General features: G+C 51.5%; 5 protein-coding genes across 5 annotated transcripts; 3 read left to right on the top strand and 2 right to left on the bottom strand.

The window, feature by feature from the left end:
* Positions 1-247: 247 nt before the first annotated feature.
* On the top strand, positions 248-2,452 carry CAOG_03026 (hypothetical protein; the record flags this gene model as incomplete). The annotated part of the gene is made up of 9 exons (XM_004363808.1): positions 248-339; positions 421-492; positions 560-625; positions 707-752; positions 800-837; positions 1,037-1,108; positions 1,173-1,244; positions 1,311-1,465; positions 1,686-2,452. The coding sequence occupies 9 exons, from the start codon at positions 248-250 to the stop codon at positions 2,450-2,452; spliced, it is 1,380 nt and encodes a 459-aa protein (XP_004363865.1).
* Positions 2,453-4,295: 1,843 nt separating this feature from the next.
* Positions 4,296-9,132, top strand: CAOG_03025 (hypothetical protein). The gene is made up of 25 exons (XM_004363807.2): positions 4,296-4,565; positions 4,677-4,745; positions 4,818-4,880; positions 4,976-5,047; positions 5,127-5,198; positions 5,284-5,352; positions 5,432-5,503; positions 5,594-5,665; positions 5,742-5,810; positions 5,877-5,942; positions 6,022-6,093; positions 6,167-6,241; positions 6,342-6,410; positions 6,497-6,571; positions 6,653-6,724; positions 6,795-6,863; positions 6,952-7,023; positions 7,094-7,168; positions 7,249-7,317; positions 7,394-7,453; positions 7,522-7,593; positions 7,684-7,743; positions 7,821-7,889; positions 7,983-8,134; positions 8,227-9,132. The coding sequence occupies exons 1-25, from the start codon at positions 4,348-4,350 to the stop codon at positions 9,060-9,062; spliced, it is 2,739 nt and encodes a 912-aa protein (XP_004363864.1). The 5' UTR covers positions 4,296-4,347; the 3' UTR covers positions 9,063-9,132.
* Positions 9,133-9,554: 422 nt separating this feature from the next.
* Positions 9,555-10,713, top strand: CAOG_03024 (hypothetical protein). The gene is made up of 3 exons (XM_004363806.2): positions 9,555-9,937; positions 10,050-10,137; positions 10,269-10,713. The coding sequence occupies exons 1-3, from the start codon at positions 9,558-9,560 to the stop codon at positions 10,614-10,616; spliced, it is 816 nt and encodes a 271-aa protein (XP_004363863.2). The 5' UTR covers positions 9,555-9,557; the 3' UTR covers positions 10,617-10,713.
* Positions 10,691-13,215, bottom strand: CAOG_03023 (zinc finger protein). The gene is made up of 6 exons (XM_004363805.2): positions 13,000-13,215; positions 12,501-12,662; positions 12,217-12,378; positions 11,594-12,079; positions 11,233-11,448; positions 10,691-11,107 (listed from the first exon to the last, which is right to left on the bottom strand). Exons 1-6 carry the CDS (start codon positions 13,138-13,140, stop codon positions 10,898-10,900), a joined length of 1,377 nt encoding a protein of 458 aa, XP_004363862.1. The 5' UTR covers positions 13,141-13,215; the 3' UTR covers positions 10,691-10,897.
* Positions 13,216-13,285: 70 nt separating this feature from the next.
* Positions 13,286-19,467, bottom strand: CAOG_03022 (MYO6 protein). The gene is made up of 8 exons (XM_004363804.2): positions 19,385-19,467; positions 18,101-18,489; positions 17,780-17,990; positions 17,522-17,673; positions 16,212-17,415; positions 16,040-16,112; positions 15,692-15,913; positions 13,286-15,581 (listed from the first exon to the last, which is right to left on the bottom strand). The coding sequence occupies exons 1-8, from the start codon at positions 19,443-19,445 to the stop codon at positions 13,538-13,540; spliced, it is 4,356 nt and encodes a 1,451-aa protein (XP_004363861.2). The 5' UTR covers positions 19,446-19,467; the 3' UTR covers positions 13,286-13,537.
* Between the last annotated feature and the right edge of the window lie 403 nt (positions 19,468-19,870).

Genomic DNA, 19,870 nt, shown 5'->3' with positions numbered 1-19,870 from the left:
CAGTTTTACCGCAGCGTCGTTTTTTAATCTGAGCAGTCTGACGTCAATGTAAGCGGAGTCCTTTGATTGCGCCGAGAGATCGTATTTTCGTTCGAAACTCACATGAACGTCATCCGACAGCTCTATCTCAGGAGGACAGGGGCTAACAAGTATCACCAGCGATGCATTTCAAAACCTGACACAACTGCGGACGATGTAAGTGAAACACAAAAAAAAAATCCAATCGATGGGTTTGTTCTGCATTTCGATGACTGTCGCCTTGACGTGTCGACTGCGCAGGCTTCTTTGGCTCGACGGTCGTGTCAACCTTGATTCTTCAAACGCCCCCATCAGCACTTTGTAAGACGAGAAGAATACCCTCCGTTGACGTTTACTATTTTGTCGGTAAGCTCAATCTCAAAGCCGATGAGGGGTTTGTAGGCAGCTATATTATTCCACGCCCGTCGTGCTTTCAGCAAACACATTCACTAATTTCAACAGTCTTACCTATCTGTAAGTGTAACAAGCCCGAGTCACAGAAATGAGCCAGAACACTGTTTAAACTCAGTTGTTTCTACAGATCGTTGCGCGATGCTTCGAGCATGGAGGATCATGCGTTGGCTGGGTTGCCAAGTTTGTTTGAGCTGTAATTGAACCACTTGAACCATTCAGTATGATGTGGCTGGTGTGGCCTTGATGTTAAGCGTACTTATTGATTCTGTTCCAGAGTGCTGACGGGCTCTTTGACATCAGTCGCTGCTGCCGTCCAGGGCGTGAGCCCATTGGAAGATGTTTCCTCCCTCTCTCCAAATTGCTGTAGGTATCGACGCTCACAAAAATATGTCCGGAGGGCAACTTGTAAGGATTTCACTTATGACCCTGCCAAATAGTACCATTGCTGAGTCAAACGTTGCAAGTATTTCAGATGTCGGATTCACCAGTTTGACGAAATAAAGGCAACTGTAAGCGACCCTGTCGTGTGCTACCAGCGGTTTGCAACCGTGGGGGGGGGGGGGTGGCGCTCGAACTGACTGATGCTCCGTTGCATGGGTTGTAGGGTTATTCAAACCAGTAGAATCACCAGCATTTCGAGCAACGCGTTTGCTGCCCTGACCTCTCTCACCTCTCTGTAAGCCTCGTACGTGTCTGACATCCAGAGAGCCGTCACACTCATGTCAGCAAACACTGCACAGCACTCTGAACAGCAACCCAATCACGAGTATTCATGCTGATGCCTTCGCTGGGATCACCAGGCTCCAAGCATTGTAAGGGATATTTTTATTGCGTGCGCAAACGCTACCAATGCCCACATACATGCCTGTTCGAGACAGATCTCTTCAAAACACCCCCTTGACAACACTACCACCAGGCTTGCTCTACGGCCTCTCGAGCCTCAATGTAGCAAATTTTGTTTCAAACAACTTCTCCTTTGGCGGGAACACGGTCGCGCCACCCAGCACCTTTGGAAATGTCGGCAATCCACAAAGTAAGTGTCGTTTCCGACTATGGTTGTCATTTCTGCGTACTTCCTTTTTTGCCAACCTTCTCACTTTTTGTTGGGACAGAGTGTGATTCGGTTTGCAAAACATGCTCGGCGTCGTCCTCGTGCTGTGGGGAAGGCTGCTTGTATTGCAGCTTCGGTAATCCTTGTACACAATGCTACAATGGCTACATCATGCAAAGTACATTTTGCTTGAGTCCTGAAGCGTTCATGGCCTCTGCATCGTCCGACTCGGCGTCGGTAGCTTCAATCACGTCAGTCTCTTACATGAAGATAGCAAACTCAGTCGCCTCTGCCGTGTCTGTCTCGACAAATTCGATTGCCTCTGCTGAGTCTGTCGCTTCAGTCAAGTCTGCAGCTAGTGTCTCGGTTTCTTCTGCTTCTATTCAATCCTCCATCTCGGCAAAGTCTGCTGTTTCGGCTCGATCAATTGCCTCCATCAAGTCAGTCACGACTGCTCAGCCTGTTACGTCGGCTGCAACAGATATTTCGGCTGGGAGCGGCTCTGTTGCGTCGGCGACGTCCAGCCTTTCCACTATGAGCGTGTCTGCGACAAGGAATGTGGCCGCATCCAACGCGCCCACAGGCGACGACGAGAGCTTGTCGGTCCTTCCCATCATTGTCGGAGCTCTTGGTGGAGTTTTGCTTTTGGCACTGATTGCTATTGGTATCTTGATTCGCCGTCACCGCGCCTCGCGACCCACAAACCAGCCAGCTTCCCAGGATCTGCACGTCAAGCTCAACAACCCTGTGTATGACCAAAAGCCGTCCACCGATTCTCTTTGGTACTCTGGTGTTGTGACACCCTCATCAAATGACGCCAGTACCGGAAGTGTGTACGAAACCATTCCACCTGTTGACAAAACTTACGCGGAGCTGTCCCTTGCTTCTGGCACGAGTCCTCGGCCATTTACCCGCGTAGATGTGGTCTACGCAGAGCCGTTGGTTACGCCCACGAACACGAACGATTGATGGGTGTTATGATTTGGCTTTCAAGGCTCTGGTGTTGTTTTCCGTTCTTTTTCAAGCGGTCACCGAGTGGTATTCAAGTGTTTTCATGTGTTATCCAAGTGTTTTCCGACAAGACTTTTGGGATCATGTTCCCTTGTTATGGCGTTGTGTGTACTGTTTCCAGGCGTGTTGTCACACCTTTGTCGTGTTTCCTGATCCTGCTGACCTGTCTCGGGAGCCGGCTGTGATACTCCCATTGATTGATCTAAGGTTTTCAAGTGTGTCCCAGTGTTTTCGAGTGTTGGTGCAAGTGTTTTCGAGTGTTGGTGCAAGTGTTTGCAAGTGTTGACAATTGTTCAGTCCTCTCGTACTTGCACACTATCTCATATTTCCAAAGCTTGATATATGCTAAAGAATTTATTCCTTTATCATGTTTCTTGTTGTAAATGGCCCGCTGAGCGGATCGTTAGACACTTTGAAACCGAGAAAACCACGAGTCCGTCCAAACACCAACCAAAAACCCAATGCGTTCTGGATTTGACAAGTGGCGACATGCAGAGATCTGTGTCCATCCACATCAGCACGATATCCTCGGCTGGAATTCGGTACGATGGTGCAAAAGCCATCTCAAAAACAACGAAAGCACTGGCAAAACAAACCACGAAAAAGCTGCGCGTCGAAAAGCTGTTGCAGTACCGCGCCTTCGCGAGCAGTTGTATGGCACACGATCGGGTGCCTGCATTTCAGCAACTCGGTTTGTATTCCGCTGCAGCAACATTGCGGAAATGCATATTAGGCAATCGTGGCAGTGTTCAGTCGCTTTTTTGTTTTTCTCCTTTTCGTTTTTGTCTTTTTTTTCTGCTTTGCCTTTCTGCTTCTTTTTTTTTTTTCTGCTTCTGTTGTGTAAGTCGCATATTCTCCTTTTGAATCGCACTTGTTACTTTGCACGGGACAATGCTAGAGAAGGGTGTTGTGTGTGTGTGTGTGACACGACGAGCGGATGCAGCGAAACCCACAAACCCACAATCAAACACAAAAAAACAAAGCACGAGCAAGACTCGACACTTCGCCACAACTGCGCCATGCCAAGCATTGTGCTCTAAAAAAAGACCATAACAGACCACTCTTGACCACCGTGATGAAACCGAAGCCGCTTGCAGAGTGGAACGCGGGAATATGACGCGATCGTCGTTAAACAAAAAACAAAACAAAACAATCCTCAACAAAAACGAACACAACAAACACAAACAAAACAATGGACTCTGTTTTTTTTGTTTTGTTTCTGTTTTGTTTCCTTTTTTTTTTTTTTTTTTTCGACTCTCACGTTTTCGACGCATGCTCCAGCTCAGAGGACAGGAAGAGGGAGGCGGGAGGGGGGGGGAGGAACCGCCATCTGGTATCCTCCATCCAGGGATGACGCGCTGCCTCAGAGAGGGGCGGGCAGGGTAGTCCAACACTGTTTCCAACATGAGTTGCAGGGACTCATATCCCTTGGCAACGATTATAAAACCACGGCTTCGACGACTCCACCTCGATCATTGAGCTTCGCATCCATCTACCAAAAAAAGTATGCTGGAAGACGGATGCTACAAAGCACCAGCAACAGCCAAGGGGCGGGGTGGGGGGATCATTTGCCGATTTGTGTGGAAACCAAAACCACAACAAAAAAACAAAAACAAACACATCACAAGAGTTCAAAAAGCGCTGTCACGAACGTCACGGTCTTTGCACTGGTTCAGCGGCGATGTCGTCATCCCGTTCAAAAAAAAAAAAAGGAAAACCACTCTGTATTGGGTGGTGTGATTTCTGAGTGGGTGGCATGAAAGCTGGGGTGGATTTTGCGTCACTCAATGGTTGTTTTTGTTTTTGTTTTTGTTTTTGTTTTTTTGTTGTGTGTTGTGTGTTTTTTCAGCGTCATGATCTCCTCGTCCTCTTCCTCTTCCTCGTCGTCCAGCAAGATGGCCTCGTTGGCGTTATTCCTTTGCATTGCAGTTGCAATGACTGTCGCGGCATTTCCGCAGCATGCCGACGCGGCCCTGAGTGCTTGCTCGGTCTGTACTTGCGCCAGCACATTTGTTGAATGCCGAGGTTTGAGCGAAATGCCCGAGTCCTTTCCCACCAACGTCGAAGTCATGTAAGTGCTAACGTGACGTTGACTTGCAGAAGGACCCTGTTAGCTGGTTTGCGGGTTGTTGGTTGTTGGTGGTTTGTGCTAGCACTCAATTCAACTCCACCCTCTCCTCAGATTTTTCCGTGACTCCAGCTTGACGATCCCGTCAGGAGCTTTTGCAAATTTGGCATCACTCTACCAGATGTAAGGAGTGTTGCTACTTTTGCATTGGCGTGTTTGTTTCGGGCAGGTTGCTCACTACTTGCTCTTCACCAGTAACCTTGAAGGCACATACACCTCCTTTACCAATGACATCTTCCCGCGCACGGTCCGCAACATGTAAGCTGATTGTTTTATGCTGCCAATCGTGACTCTCTTGGTCTAATTGCTCCGAACTGATGAAAATTTCCTTTGACTTCGCTTCCTCCAACAAGCATCATGTCAAGCCCGTACCTCACTCAATTGCCGACTGGTGCGTTTGCTGGACTGTCTACCGCTTCGATCATGTAGGAAGAGGCTCAAAGTTGTGTACTGGTGCAGGGAAATTGTGACCAACCACTGCTCACTTTCGTGCTGGCTTTGTAGTAACTTGGCCTTCCCGCTGGTCACTACCCTGAATGCGAGCGACTTCGCCGGATTAACAAGCCTACGTCGTCTGTATGGTGGATTGTTTGGTGTTGCGGAAACTAACAGCATGAGGGATGCAACATCACTGATCCCTATCGTCTCTGTCACCCTTTAGCGAGCTGACCCTTCCGAATCTCACCAGCATCGAAGACGGTTTCTTCACTTCCATGCCACTTACCGTTCTGTGAGAGCTCATCCTGCTTTGCTTTGGCTCAAGAGCATCGTGCAAGCGCACTCATTGATTTAAAACCAACATCCATCAGGAGTATACCGGGTACCAAGCTCACTTCACTATCGTCCCTAACATTGGCCGGGCTTACGTCTCTGAGCGAGCTGTAATACCATTGCATTGTCCCTCATTGAATGCAAACAATCTTGGGGTGGCTGTGTCAGTTCTGACGTTGTGCGTTTGTCTCCCTTGTCAGTTACATGTTCAATTCGCCTCTAGTGACTGTGGCTGCCGATGCATTCGCTTCATTGACCTCCGTGCGATGGGTGTGAGTTTTTATCGATTCCCCGCACCCTCGTGAATTAACTTCCATGGTTTTGCTGACTTGAGAAATGTGTGATTAGTTTGCTCACCGAAACCCAGTTGACGTCTCTGCCTTCGGGCTTCTTGGCATCATCACAACTCGTCCACGTGTAAGTCTGTGAGTGAGGTATGCAAGTGTACATATCATCTTTCTTATTCTTGCTCGTATTGTACAGAAATATGGAGGGCTCGCTCATCTCGTCGATTGCAGTCAATGCCTTTTCCTCGTCACTTCAGGAACTGTAAGCAACTGCCGGAATGACCGACCTTGTAGTCATCTTGCATGATAATTATACTGACGCCCACAATTTTGACTCTCAGCCGCATTTCGCGCTCGCGTCTGACTTCCTTCCCGGTCGCTGGACTTTCGAACTTGGCCGGTTTGGCCAGTCTGTATGACACTTGTGCAATATTTGGCTTTTTGCTGCTTTGTCGACGTGGAACTTATCGCTATTCTTGAAACCAGGGATCTGAGCAACTCGAACATTACCAGCATTCCGGCTGATGCCATCACCCCGTTTGCTTCCAGTCTCAGAAACTTGTACGTTGTCAAAAAAAAAAAGTCAACCACTCGGGTCGTTGCACGATTGCCTGATTGCCTGGCTCGCGATTTCGACTCACTTTGAAGGTTGTGATGACAGAGCGCTCAGCAACAATCCCATTACAAGTGTTAGCGGCGGCGCACTACTCAGCACCAGTCTGAAGTCTCTGTACGCTTTGCGGCAGCAGTCGCCGGAATCAATAGGTTGCCGTTTGATATGCGTGTTTATGCTGACCAGTGTGATCAACGTGACAGGTCCATGCTCGGCACTCAGCTCACCAGTGTTCCTGCCGATATTGTCTCTGGCAATGCGCCAGCACTGACATCACTGTAATGATCATTGAAATAGGTTTGATGGTTTGCTTTGTGCACAAGGACTACACTGAATGTGAACGAACGGCTGTACTTTAGCGCTATTGGTGGATCTGAACTCTCGCAACTTTCCGATGGTACTTTCAACTATGTGCCCGCGCTCACTTCTTTGTAAGTGGCGTCTGGTTGTTCATCTTGCCTCTTGTCTACTTTCGGCTCACCTTGCCGGTGTCGAATGTAGGTATCTGAGTGGCTCTTTCACGCAGCTGTCCGACACGATTTTCAGCAGCCAGACCAATCTTCAACTCATGTAAACAAACCATTACACTTTGGTTGGTTTGATGAGAACGGTGTTCTTTTCGCATCACGCAACTGATCGGTCTTGCCTTGTTACACAGTGATCTTTCGTCGTCGAACCTGGCCGACATTCCGATCAACACGCTGAAGAATCTACCGGCTTTGCGTTCAATGTACGTGCGTGCCTCATCTGTCGAAAAGGCCGACTGAATTGATGCTGAATACGTTTGTCATTTGCGATAGCGTACTGGCGCGCACAAAGATTACAACTGTCCCATCAAACGCTTTTGCTAGTGGATTCCCCCAGCTATCAATGCTGTAAGAACATGAACTACTTGTGCAGTGTTTCAGCGCGAGTACTGACGGAAAGCATGTTCTTACAATCATCGACAAATAAGAAACCTGAATGACAATCGCATCGCTTCTTTCCCGTCCGACGCCTTCACGGGCCCGGCCTTGACCGGATTGTAAGAACCGTACATGGATACAGCTCGATAGGTGACCGATGCTCGAAGTGAAGCTGAATCGAATTTCGGTACATAGGTATTTGTCTGGCACTGACATTCTCGCCGTTCCGAGCGACATTCCAACCCTTACGTTTCTGTATGTTGATGCGCGGGTTTTGCTACACGCGGTGATTGTACGCTGGTCTTACTGTCGATGATTTATAGAGAGCTGGCTCGCACCAAGTTTACCTCCGCCCCTGCGAATGCGTTTTCGAACTTTACCCAACTCAACGGAATGTATGGTGTTGTTGACGTGGATTGAACACGGCATGATACCAAATTGTGCAAAAAGCAACTCATCAAAATCCATCGTTGCGAACTCAACAGTGATCTGTCCGGCGCGTTATTGCAGAGCTTGCCCACGCTTCCCGTCAATTGTAGACAGGTGTACGTGCGCCCCAAACTCTGAGTGCTTGCTTTGTTTCCTCTCGATTCACTGTTGCTCTTTCCATTCCTATTCATAGTAAGCTGGCCGGATCCAGGATTACCAGCCTTTCGTCGAACCTGTTTGGCAACTCTGGTTCTCCCGACTTGTAACAACACCGAGCTCGATGCATCCCATGTGTGTGTGTGTGTTTTGGCAGAGGTCTGGATTCTGATTTTCGTTTGGTACTGCACCCTGTTAGTGATTTGTCGTCCATGCCACTCCTGACGACCCTTCCGCCTGGCCTGTTCTACGGTCTGGATGGTGACTTTGGATGGACCCTCAATCCCAATTTCTTTGCTCCAGGCGCTGCGCCTCCAAGCACCTTTTATGCCACCGACGGCTCGGTTGCGCGTGAGTGCCGCATCAACGACGCTGCCATCGTAGATAGTTTGTTGCAATGTAGCTCACTTGATGTCTGTATTTGGATGATTTTGCAACCACAGCGTGCAATGTACAGTGCGCCACTTGCTTCTCGGGGGAGCAGGAGGCGTGCTGCCCCTCCAATTGCCTGCGTTGCTCGTCTTCCACCACTTGCACCCAATGCTACGATGGCTTCGGAGCTTTTAACAACACGTGTGTGCCCGCTTCATTTTTGTCCTCCGTGGCGGCCGTGCTTTCCACCAGCTCTGCCGTCGCTGCTTCGGCTGCTTCTACAGCGTCGGCTTCCGTGGCGACAACAGCGTCGGCTGCTGCTGCTTCTGCCGCGTCCATCTCGGCTGAGCTGGTGTCGATTTCCCGCGCTTCTGCCTTTTCCGTGGCGGCCATGGCCAACGCAGCGGGCAACACCGATGCGCAAAGCAACGTGGCTCCGATCGTTGGTGCGATTGTCGGCGGAGTGGCGTTCCTTGCGCTACTTGCCGTCGTAGCGGTTCTTCGCCGTCGTCGTTCGAGCAAGTCGTCGTCGCGTACGTCCTCCGGCACCACTTCTCTGCGTTCGAGCATCTCGGGTTCCGACTATGCCCCGGCTTTCCTTGTGGTCCCCAGCTCGAAAGCTGGAAAGCCCCAACAGGTCAAGGAAGAGAACCCATACGAATCGGTTGCTCAGCAACCCGTCTACGAGCACGTTGGTGTGGCCGCTGGCATGGCCGCTGAGCCAGTCTCCCACGAGTACGCCAACAGCGCACACTCGGCTCAACCAGAGGAGGGGCTGTACGCCGAAACCATGCTCGCTGCTTCTGCTGCCAACAAGACTGTCGTCCCGTCCACTGTCGAGTACGCAATGATCCGGGGCTCGGTCACCCCGGACACTGGGCTTTATGCCAACCTTGACGCGAACTGAGCGTTTTGGGTATTGTAGCTTGTTTTCAAGTGTTTTCAAGCGTTTATCAAGTGTTTTCAAGCGTTTATCAAGTGTTTTCAAGCGTTTATCAAGTATTTTCAAGTGTTAATCAAGCGCTTTCAAGAGTTCTCAGATTCATTCTGGTGTTTTTGAGCGTTGCGAAAGAGTTGAAAGTGTTATAAAGCGTTCTCCAGAGTTTTAACCAGGGATCTCTGAAAGCATGTTCTCGCTCTTGCACCCTCTCTCGACTCTCCAAAGTTTGGAACACTGCACCATCGGGATTGAATTACAGCAGTACCTCAGCCGATGGAATCAACGGATTGAGGATTGAGTTGGAATGAACGAATTGGGTTTTTGTGCAACCGCGATTCCCAGCTTCTCCCTTCCCGAGTCCCCCATACGCGTCCTAAAACACACACACATATACACATATCCAGACTATGTAACCTTCTTTGGGAATGTTGCCTTCAATCCAAGCTGTCGTGTGCGCATCAGATGCCAGTTCAGTCTCTGGTTCAAAACAAAATGGACGTGAGCAGCTACAGCTACGATCCACTGGCGTCGTCTACACTGTCGACCCGCTCGACGTCCTCGCTGAGCCAGTCGCAGATCTTCACTGCCCAGCAAGCGTCTGGAGCGCCAGGAGCGTCAGGAGCGTCAGGCGCATCGGCGTCAGGTGCCACTGCGACCTCCGCCGCTTCGGCCTCCTCGTCCCTCCAGCAGCAGCAGCTCATCCAGCTCGCAGCGGCAACGTCGCTCGCATCCACGTTCGATACCCTCGATCTCTCTGGATCGGTGAACGACGCGTCGTCGGGCTTCCTGCAACTCTTGGTCCCGCAGCTCTCTGCCGTCGCTGCCCAGCTTGCTGAACTCCAGTAAACGCACTGCCTCCCTCTCGTTGCTGAGGCATCAAAGATGTGTGGCATGGTTTTTGTTCTGGAGCTCACTTCGTCGGGTGCTTGCTTGTTTGTGGGGGGCAACCACCAGACTCGGACAAGAATTGCTGCTGCAGACAATCCGCGATGAGAGCGAAGGATTCAAGTCGCTGCCTGACTTGCAGAACATTACAGACACGGTAAAAGCTCGCGGCAGCTCAGAAAGGCTCGGAAAGGCTCGGAAAGGCTCGCGCAAAATGACTCGGGATCGGGGTTTCAAAGATGCTGACTTTCATCTACGTTGTTGGTTTGATTTTTACAATTTTGCTAGATTGCCAAAATCCCAGCATACCAGCTCAAGTTGGTCAACTTCAGACGCGAGATGCTATCAATGCACGAACGAATGGCACGGTTGAAGAAGCGCGCGACCAAACTGAAGGAGCGACGAATCGAAGAAGATAACAAAACGTCAGTCCAAAAAGCCAAGGAGCAAGAAAAGGAGAAGGCTCTGATGGCCAAACCGTCAGACGCGCTGCTAACAGTTCAGGACGACACTCCAGCTGCCGTTGTTGCCATACCTGCTGCGACCGCCGCCCCATCCTCTTCGTCCACCGAGCGGAAGCATGCTGCGACTGCATCCATTGCCCCAGCACCAAAAGAGCCGACTCCCAAGTCCTAAGTAGCGCTCTGGCTTGCCAAGACGCTGCTGTTGCTGCTGTTGCTGCAATTCATTTTTTTTTTCGTTCGCATTTGTCTGTGGATAAAGTTTCACTGTGTTTCAAAGTTTCACTGTGTACATTTGACCAGATTGAGCATTGCTGCATGCAACGGGACGATGTAGAAGGGAGGGGGAGGGGAAAATCAAGAGTTACCAAAAAAAAGCAGACACAAAAGAAATGGACATTAACGATGCTATCGATGGATATCAAGACTAAGAAACAACGGTCAAACATCTTTGCGTCATGCAGACTCCTTGACATCGTCATCGTCTTGCTCGTAGCCCTCGGTCTTCATGTCGTTGAGGCCGAGCTCTTCGTTCTGCTCAAAGGTACGCTCGTACTCTTCAATGGTCATCTCTGGGTCGGCATCAGGGGCATAGAGGTTCTGGAGGTAGCTGTTGCCGCAAGGGTCGTCCAAAATAAAGTGGCAATCGATTTCACCCGCCATGACCTACGTAAGAATGGAGAGGAAGAGAAGAGGACCGTTGCGTGAGACGAAGGTGAAATTGTAGCGATGCCTAAAAAAAACAAAAAAACAAAAAAAAAACGCGACCACGCCGCCAACACAATTCATACCTTGTCAAGACGCTCCAAGAAAGTGCGCATTTTGTCACCAAAGGAATCACCAGAGTGTTGCTGGACGGCACTATCGCCCATGGCGAAGGGGTTGTCGCCCGAAAGCCCATCCTTGACCTGCTGGAGAAGGCCTTCAATGGTCGTGAAACGACCACCAAGAGTGCCCGCCTCGGATTCAAAATCGATTTCGGGAATAGCAATGCTGGCAGTGTCCGACTGGAGATGCGTGCACACAAAAGCCAACAAACCAAAAATCAAACAGGGAGATGACAAAATGAGCAAACAACCGTCAACTCCACTACGACACGCTTTCAACTCGAAACCGCCAGTTCATCCACAACTTTAATCGTCGTCCGCATACCTTGAGCATGTCGCGGCTCAGATCGTCAGCGCTGGTAATGTGCAAAGTGATGCGCTTGGCCTTGTCCGAAATCGCACCACCAGTCTTGACCTCGTTCGTCTTGGCACCGCAAGCCTCGCAGTTCATGGCCATGATAATCACCTCCTTGAAGTGAGGAATGTCAACGTTCTTCATGCGCATTTCAACGGGGCTCTGGCAGTGGTTGCAGTTGGAGGGGATGACCATGACCTCGTCCGTGCCAACATGGTCGACCTCTGGCGCTGGCTGCTCGGAGACGTTCATGCCAAGCGCCTCGTTGTGCTCTGCAGTGCGCTCGTAGTACTCGACCGTCATGGTCGGGTCCTTCTCGGGGGCGCAAGGGTTTTCAACGAAGCTGTTGCCTGCCGGATCGTCCACGATAAAGGTGAAGGGTGTCTCGCAATCGAGCAAGCTCTCAAGGCGGCCAATGAACTCGGCGACCTTGGCGGCAGTCTCGGGGTCTACCATCTGGCAACCACAAACAAAACACACAAACAGAAATCGGATGGCCAAGAATTGAGCGTCCGTCCCAAAAAGGCAGGCTCTGCGCGCGCTCGCTCACTCAACGCCAATTTTTTTTCGTTCTCAATCATCAAAGTACGTACATATCGCTGTGGCTGAGCTTGAGCAAGGCCTTCGATCGACTTGCGCAGCAAACCCTCGACCGTGTTCAGCACACCGCGCTGGGTTGAAGCGGGAATCTCAAAGTTGAGCTCGGGCACAGAGACGGTGGCCGAATCCGACTTGACGACCTCGCGATTGAGATCCTGTCATCAGTAGCACGATTCAAGTGAGCTCAGCCGGTGTGCAAGTGACTGAAACGAAAAAAAAAAAAAGCAAAGTACCACCATTCACATTTTTGGTTTTTTGTTTTTGGTTTTTCTTCTACCTTGCGTGTGGAGACTCGGATGGACGTCTTGCAGCCACGAGGTTGAATGACACCTCCTGACTGGATTTCGTTGGAGCGGAAGCCGCAGTGGGGGCACTCGAACGCCATGATGATAATTTCGCGGAAGAAGGGCACCTTGGTGAGCAGCAAGCGCGTTGTTCCCTGCCAAACATGCGAATATGTCAGTGTTGTATCAAGCAACAGAAGTGAAAGAGTAGGGGGGTGAAAGGACGCGCAATGACACCCCAATGCAACGCTATGGGCACAGGCACATGGGTGCTTCTAGAAGCGACGAGACGTAACACGAGGAACCAACACAAAGCGCACTCACTTCCACCACTCAATTCCCGCCCAAGTCAAATGTCAGCGTTAAATAGTTGACAACTCAGCAGAAGGGCGGCTTTGGGGGAGGATGAGGAACTGGCGAGTGAGTGGCCGCGTTGAAGAAAGAGAACGGTCAAAGTGAAGAAAAAAAAAAAAAAAAAAAAAAAGAACGTACGTTCTCTTCACAGTTGACGCAGAGCGACTCAATCTCGGTAATGTCGGGCTCGCCGTCGGCGCGGAGGTCCTTGAACAGGGGGCCGGAGGGCTCTGCTGCGGCTTCGGGGTCGACGGCGTGACTGCCAGGCTTCACAGACATTCTGGAGTGCTTGTGAAAAATAATAGTAAAAAAGGAGGAGTGAGTGAAAGCATCGCTCAAAAACGGCGAATTTTGTGTTTCAGTTTCGGTTTGTTTGTATTGCGCAATGGAAGCAACTCGGATGATCATCGTCTCCTCGCGTGTCATAGTGGATTGTGGATGGGGGCATGCTCGCATATTGCGCAACTTTGTCAGACATTCGAGTCACTCACTCACTCGCACACCATTTTAATGTCAAAAGTGCAAACAACAACAGCAGCAGCAGTGGGGTCGAAAAACAACACAAACAGCAAACAGCAATAAACAGCAGCATCTTCATTCACATCGCAGTTCAAATGCACAAAATATCGAGCACGGTTTCTGTCGTTGGCGGAGGCGAAAAAAGGACTGTTTGCGCTTACACGGTCGCGGACGACTCCAGCGCCTTGACCCAGTCATCGACCTCCTGCTCAGTGCCAGACATAAAGTACTCGCGGCCGGAAGGGATGACAATGGCAAATCCGTGCGCCTTCCCGAGCTTGGTCAGATCGCGCTTCTCGATGACCGCTTGGTCCATGCGAATGATGCCCTTGGGCTCCTTGTCCGTTTGGCCGCCAAAGTAGAACAAAAAGTTTTCGTTGAGAATAAAGTGGCGCGTAGCCCACTTCTTGACATTGTCGCCGCCCTGCTTGCTCAGCTCGCCAATCTTGGAAGCGCCGCGCGTCGCCGTGTTGAAGGAAATGTCGCCATAAATGATCTTGGCCAGGTCAAACTCCTTGTTGTTAAACTTGGAGTAAATGTTCCGCAGCTTCATCTGCGACTGCTGGCACTTGATGGCAATGTCGATGAGCTGGTTGCGCTCCTTGTCCATGAGCGCGAGCTTCTCGCTTTGATCGTGGTGGGTCTTTTGCAGGCCGGCCAGCTCGGTGCTGAGCGCCTCGTTGGTCTGGACCTTGACTTCCAGGTCGTCCTTGAGGTTGGAGATGGTGGCGGCAGCTTGCTGCGTCTCCTCGGCACGCTTGGCGTCCAGTCGCTTCTTGTCCGACATGATCTTGAGGATGACGGCCTCTTTCACGGCAATGTCCGTGTTGACCTTCTTGACGAGCGCCTCGCTGTCCATGCGGGCCGTTTCAGCGGCCAGGGTCTGCTCCTGGCGCTCGCGAGCAAAGTCTGCACGCATCGTGTCGGAGGTTGCCTTCTCGGACGCGAGCGACGCCTCCAAGCGCTCGATCGACTTGGCCATGACGCCAATCTCGATGGTCGCCATCTCGGCCCGCTCGGACAGCGCCGCCAGCTCGCCCTCAAGGCTTGCGATGCGCATGCGCGTCGCAGACAGATCGTCTTCGACAACCGACTTTTGCGTGTTGACAAACTGCAGGTCGCTCTCGGCCACGCGTTTGGTCTCGGCAAGCAACGATTCGGCCGAGGTGCGCGCAGCAGTTTCAGTGCTGAGCTGCGAAGAGAGCTGGGCAACCTGCGCCTCGAGGCGTGCAATTTGGGCGCGAAGGTCGGACTCCAGCGAGCTGGCCGCTGCATGCGAGTCTGCCTTGAACTTTTCGTGCGACGCGCGCTCGTCCGCCAGTGACTTCTCCAGCAAGGACCGCTCCGTTTCGAGCTGGCGCTTGCGTTCCTCCGTGTCGCGAAGGGTTGACTCGAGTGCGGTTCGGGCGGCAGAAGCTTGCTGAAGCTCTTGCATGACGGTGGCCTTGTCGCTCTGCTGCGCCGCAGCGAAGGCGGCAATCTCCTTCTGGTGGCTGGCACGCTCCGCCTCCAAGCGTGTCTGCAGGGCGGTCTTGGACTCGCGTTCCACGCGCAAATCCCCTTCCACGGCGGAACGGGCGCGCTGCTCGGCCTCCAAAGCATCACGAGTGCTTCTGAGCGTCTTGTCGGACGTGTCCTTGTCGGCAGCTGTCTGCTTGAGACGCTCGACAAGGGTTTGGCGCTCTTGTTGCTCGCGTGCCAGGTCGGACTTTGTCGTTTCAAGCGCGGCAGTCATGCTCGCCTGCTGGGCAGCCAGCTGGTTGCGCTGCTGTTGCTCTGCGCGAACTTCGGCCTCCAACTTGGAGCGCGACTCGGTCAGCGTGCGCACCTGCAACTCCATGGCAGCCTTGGCCTCCTCTTCCTTGCGCTTCTGCTCTTCAAGCTTGCGGCGAGCCTCGTCTTCGGCCTTCTTGCGAGCAGCCTCTTCTTCGCGCTTGCGACGCTCCTCTTCGGCCTGGCGCTTGGCTTCGATGGCCCGCTGCTCAGCCAGGCGGCGCTCCTCTTCTTCGCGGCGCTGCTTGAGAGTGGCTTCGCTGTACAACTTGCGGCGAACGGTGGTGACAAGCGGCACCCAGATGCGAACCATGCGCGTCATAAACCGAGCTGCACGTCGGAAGCGGCGGACCAAACGAACGCCCTCCACCAGCTTGCCAAATCGGCGCAGCGACACAACCGCCCAAATTGCAGCGTGGAAGCGTTTGCTGCAAGCCAAAAGAAAAGTAGAGCAAAGAGAGAAGGGGAAAGGACGATTTTCGAACAGATGTGAGCGATTCCACGAAATTTGATCATCAACAAACGCAGTCGCACGTACCGAGCAAGCCACTTTTTAACCTTGCCGACAATGTTGCCAATGGCATCTCCAGAGCCGTTGAGCAGTTCGTCCAAGAAGGCAAGCTTGCCAGAGCGGAAGAAGACCTTGGTCAGACCCATCTGGAAATCACGGCCGCCGTTCAGGTCGAGCGCGACAAGCAACGCTTCGCAGAACGTCGCGGGTTTTAGGCGCGCGATGGACGGAGGCATCTTGTGAGCATACCTGAGTTTGTCGAAATCAACCCGAGAAGCATTTTTGGTGAGTATTTCGCGAAAATTGTCAATCATCCAGGGAATGAAATCAAACGCATGTTTTCGTCGAAATGAAAATCAGCAATGTGCCACATACCTCTCATACAGGTCGTCGAACGAGCAGCGAGTGGGGAAACCGGCTTGCATGAGAACGAGAGCAGCACACATGCCTGGAGTAGAACAATCAAACCATTTGCAAAGTGAGATGAACAAAAAAAAAGCATGAAAACATTCCAAATCATCCAGCGCCACAACCCATGGGTTCTTACCGCTGTACCGCAGCTGAACCATCACTTCGTTGGCGTTGTACACTCCGGCCTGTTGAACGGCGTTGGGCTTGATGCAGCGAATAAAGTGTGACGTGGTCTTGTTGAGCTGGGTCATGAGGTGGGCCAGTTGCTTGTTGAACTTGGCGCCCACGCTCTTGAAGCGACCGTTGCCACCTTGAGAGAGGACCACATCGTCGTCGCGCTCGGTGAGCTTCTGGAAGAGGGAGGTGACAAACTGCTTCTTGCCAGCGGTGAGCAGCTGCGTCAGATCAGCGTGAAGCGTGTCATTGTTCTTGTCCAGGAAGTTGGCCGTCTCGTAGACCACCTCGCCGGCAAAATGACGAATGACGAACGCCTCATCCTCGCTCAGACGCTTCTTGCCGCGCGAGAACTTTGGCTTGGCAAGGAAGGCGTTGTTCAGGTGGGTCGTGTGGACCTTGATGGCGAACGACTTGTCGGTGGCCTTGGGCATCAAGCACTCTTCGTCCAGCAGGGCCAAGATGCCGCCGCGGCGAGACTCGACCAAATCAATGATGGACTGGTTGTCTTCAAACTCGACCTTCTTCCAGCGCAGACCCTCCAGGTGGTAGATTTCTTGCTCCTGGCGGAGGATTTGCTGGTTGAAGTACTGCTGGATCTTCTCGTTGGAGAAGTTGATGCAAAACTGCTCAAACGAGTTGCAGTCGAAGATTTCAAAGCCGGAAATATCGAGAATGCCAATGAACTGGGTTGAGTTTTCGCACGGCAGCGTGCTGTTGATGCGCTTCACTAGGCCGTCGAACAGCGAGCCGTAAATAAACTTGGCCAGAGCGTCACGGGCGGTCATGGCCTCCTGCACGGTGAGGGGAATGGTGTACGAGTCACCGGCGCCAGCAGTCATGACACGCTGCACGAGACGGTCGGCAAGCGCGGTGCGGTCCAAACCAAGCAGTTCGGCGGCGGCCGTCAAGCTGTCCGCGCTGCCCTTGTCCACCTCGGTTGCATCATTCTTGCTCTTCGAGGCGGTAAACTCGATGCTGCCAAGGTGGAGCAGACCCGCCAGGACGGCGAAAATGTGGTCCTGGTCGGCGGGGCCCATTCCAAGCACCGTCAGCGCCTTACGGACCACGGCAAAGTCCGCTGCGTCGTTCACATTGGGAATGGTGGTGCATCCACTCTTTCCGAGGAAGGGGTACTTTTCGATGGGGTTGGTCAGTTTGAATTTCTGTTGTTCGAGGTGTGTGGGAGCAAGAAGAAAGTAAGTTCATCGCGGTGCTTCTTGACAATCAAGAATGCTTCACAAAACACAAAACAGGAGGCACTTCGCGTACCGTCTTTTCGGCGGCAGAAAGACCCGCCAGCAGCTGGTAGAAGATGTGAAAGTTGCGCTCATTCTTGGCCTGAGCAATGAGGCGGGACTTTTCCAGCAGATACGTCTCGATTGCAGCACCAACAACCTGAGCCGTCTTGTTAAAGTGCAGTTCTGTGGTACAAAGAGTCGTTGAAATAAAGTCAATGCACTTTGTTGCGATAAACCCAGCTCCCAAAATCCAACATTCAACAAGAAGAAAAAAAAAAAAGACTCGTACCAGTGAATTTGCCAAAACGCGAAGAGTTGTTGTTGCGCAGAGTCTTGGCATTGCCGAAAGCCTCGAGGATGGGATTGGCTTCGAGAATCTTGGTCTCGAGCTCGTCGATGGTGCCAATCGGGCCACTACCGCCAACAGCCGCCATGTAGCGCATAATGATCTTGCACGTCTCCGTCTTGCCTGCACCAGACTCGCCACTGACGACAATCGACTGTTGGCGACAGTTTTACAAACGCGCCACACGCAGATTTCCATTCAAAAGTGAGCGAGAAGCGGAACAGACTCAATTCGAAACAATATTGCATCAAACCAAAGCCAAACCTGGTTGCGCTTGGCCTGCTTCATGCTGCGATAGGCGCGGTCCGCAATGGCATAGACGTGCGGAGGCAGCTTGCCGATGGACTGGCCAGTGTAGCGAGTAATGTAGTCGTTTCCGTAAATGTTGAGCGACTTGTACGGATTGACCGCAATCAGAATGTAGGCCGTATACGTGTAAATTTCGCCACGTGCGTAACGCGTGCGCAAGTTGTGCAACAGCGACGGGTCGTGGAGATGCATCATCTCCGTGTTGTCCTGAACGCCGTCCATGGACGCAGGGTTGACAGGGGCGAGCTGCGCCACGGGGACGTCCTTGGCCTGGTACGCGTCGTCAAACACGCTTGCGGCATCGCCCTGGATGGACTTGATTGTTGCCAGCTTGTAGCATTCGGCTGTCAAAGAGAGAGTGTGTGTTTACGTTCGTTGTGATCAAAGTGAGTCGACAAGTCACAAGTGCGGAGTGCGAGTGTAAATTTGTGTCTGTGAATGTGAGAGTTGAGGTTTGGCAGATTTTGCATCGTTTGCTTTTCAAAAAAAAAAAAAAAAAAAAAAAAACATGCAAAATTCAAACCCCTTTCGATATTCTCTCTTTTCTCGCTTTTCAACTGTCGCTTTTTCTCTCCTCCTCTCTCTCTTCCTCTCCCTTCCACACACACACTCTCTCTCTCTCTTTCTCTCTTTGATGCATTGCTACCTCGGCGCTCTCCAATCCAGCTGTCGATCGTCGTGTTCATTCACTGTTTTAAAAAAATTCCAAACCGATGTACTTTGATTTTTTTTTTTATTGGGAATTTTCATAATTTTTGTAATTTTTTGTAATTTTTTGTTAATTTTGTATTCGTTTTTTTGTTTGAGTTTCGTTGCTTCGTTGCACGCGCTGCCGCACTCTTCCCCTGCAAGAACGCCAGGCGGTTGGGTGAGGAGTGAAGTGGTTGGTGCCACTGCATCGCCAGCGTCAGAGGGCAGCGGTGGCCATTGCATTACTGCCAATAACAATGTAGCAGCAGCCATTTTGCAAGCCTTTTCTCCCACTTTTTGCTCGTCACTCGTGCTGTTCGTCGAAACAGGCAACACGGCCCCAAACGCTTCGTTCTGTTTGTGAAGCGAACGCTTGTTGCGGTGGCGGTGGTGTGGAAGTGAAGCGAGGCGCCACGCGAAAAGCCGCAACCGCGCTCCTGTTGCGTTCCGTTCATTCACTGTGGGGGGTTGGTTTGGTGAATCACTCCAACGATGCTGATCTGATGATAATGATGATGCTGATGATGATTGATTGAAGAGCGCACTTGCCTTCGTCCGGGATCCAAACCTTGTCGCCCGCAGCGAACTTGGTCGGCTTTGCTTTGGTCATTTGGAAAAAAAAAAAAAAAAAAGTGAACTTTTGCATTTCATCCCATTCGTGTATTCATGCATTCAGTTCCAGAGCAAAATCTGTGGGTTGGTTTGAAGGTAAGAACGATAAGGAAGCAAAAACAAACAAAAATGGAAAACCGGAGGGAAGAGTCGCACTTTTTGACCTTTTTGTTGAAAATCTTGAAGCGATTGCGGTTGAGGGTATTGCCATCAGATCCACCCAAACAACTGGGTGGTATACAATGGAACGATTGATACCAGCATACCGTAGCTTCTTGTGAGGGTGGTCGGGCGGATGGGTGGGCGGGAATGCGTTAGAATTTGTTGGGAAAATTTGCAAACATGTCAACATTCTCGGCTGCGTTTGCCACCCGAGTCGAAAGGATTAGGAAAATTTGACCTGTTGGAGCAGTTCAACCGCAG

Source organism: Capsaspora owczarzaki (assembly GCF_000151315.2).
Source record: "Capsaspora owczarzaki ATCC 30864 unplaced genomic scaffold supercont2.4, whole genome shotgun sequence".
NCBI lineage: Eukaryota > Filasterea > Ministeriida > Capsasporidae > Capsaspora > Capsaspora owczarzaki.
The sequence above is the reverse complement of the archived record's forward strand: the minus strand, read 5'-3'. Positions and strand labels throughout refer to the sequence as shown.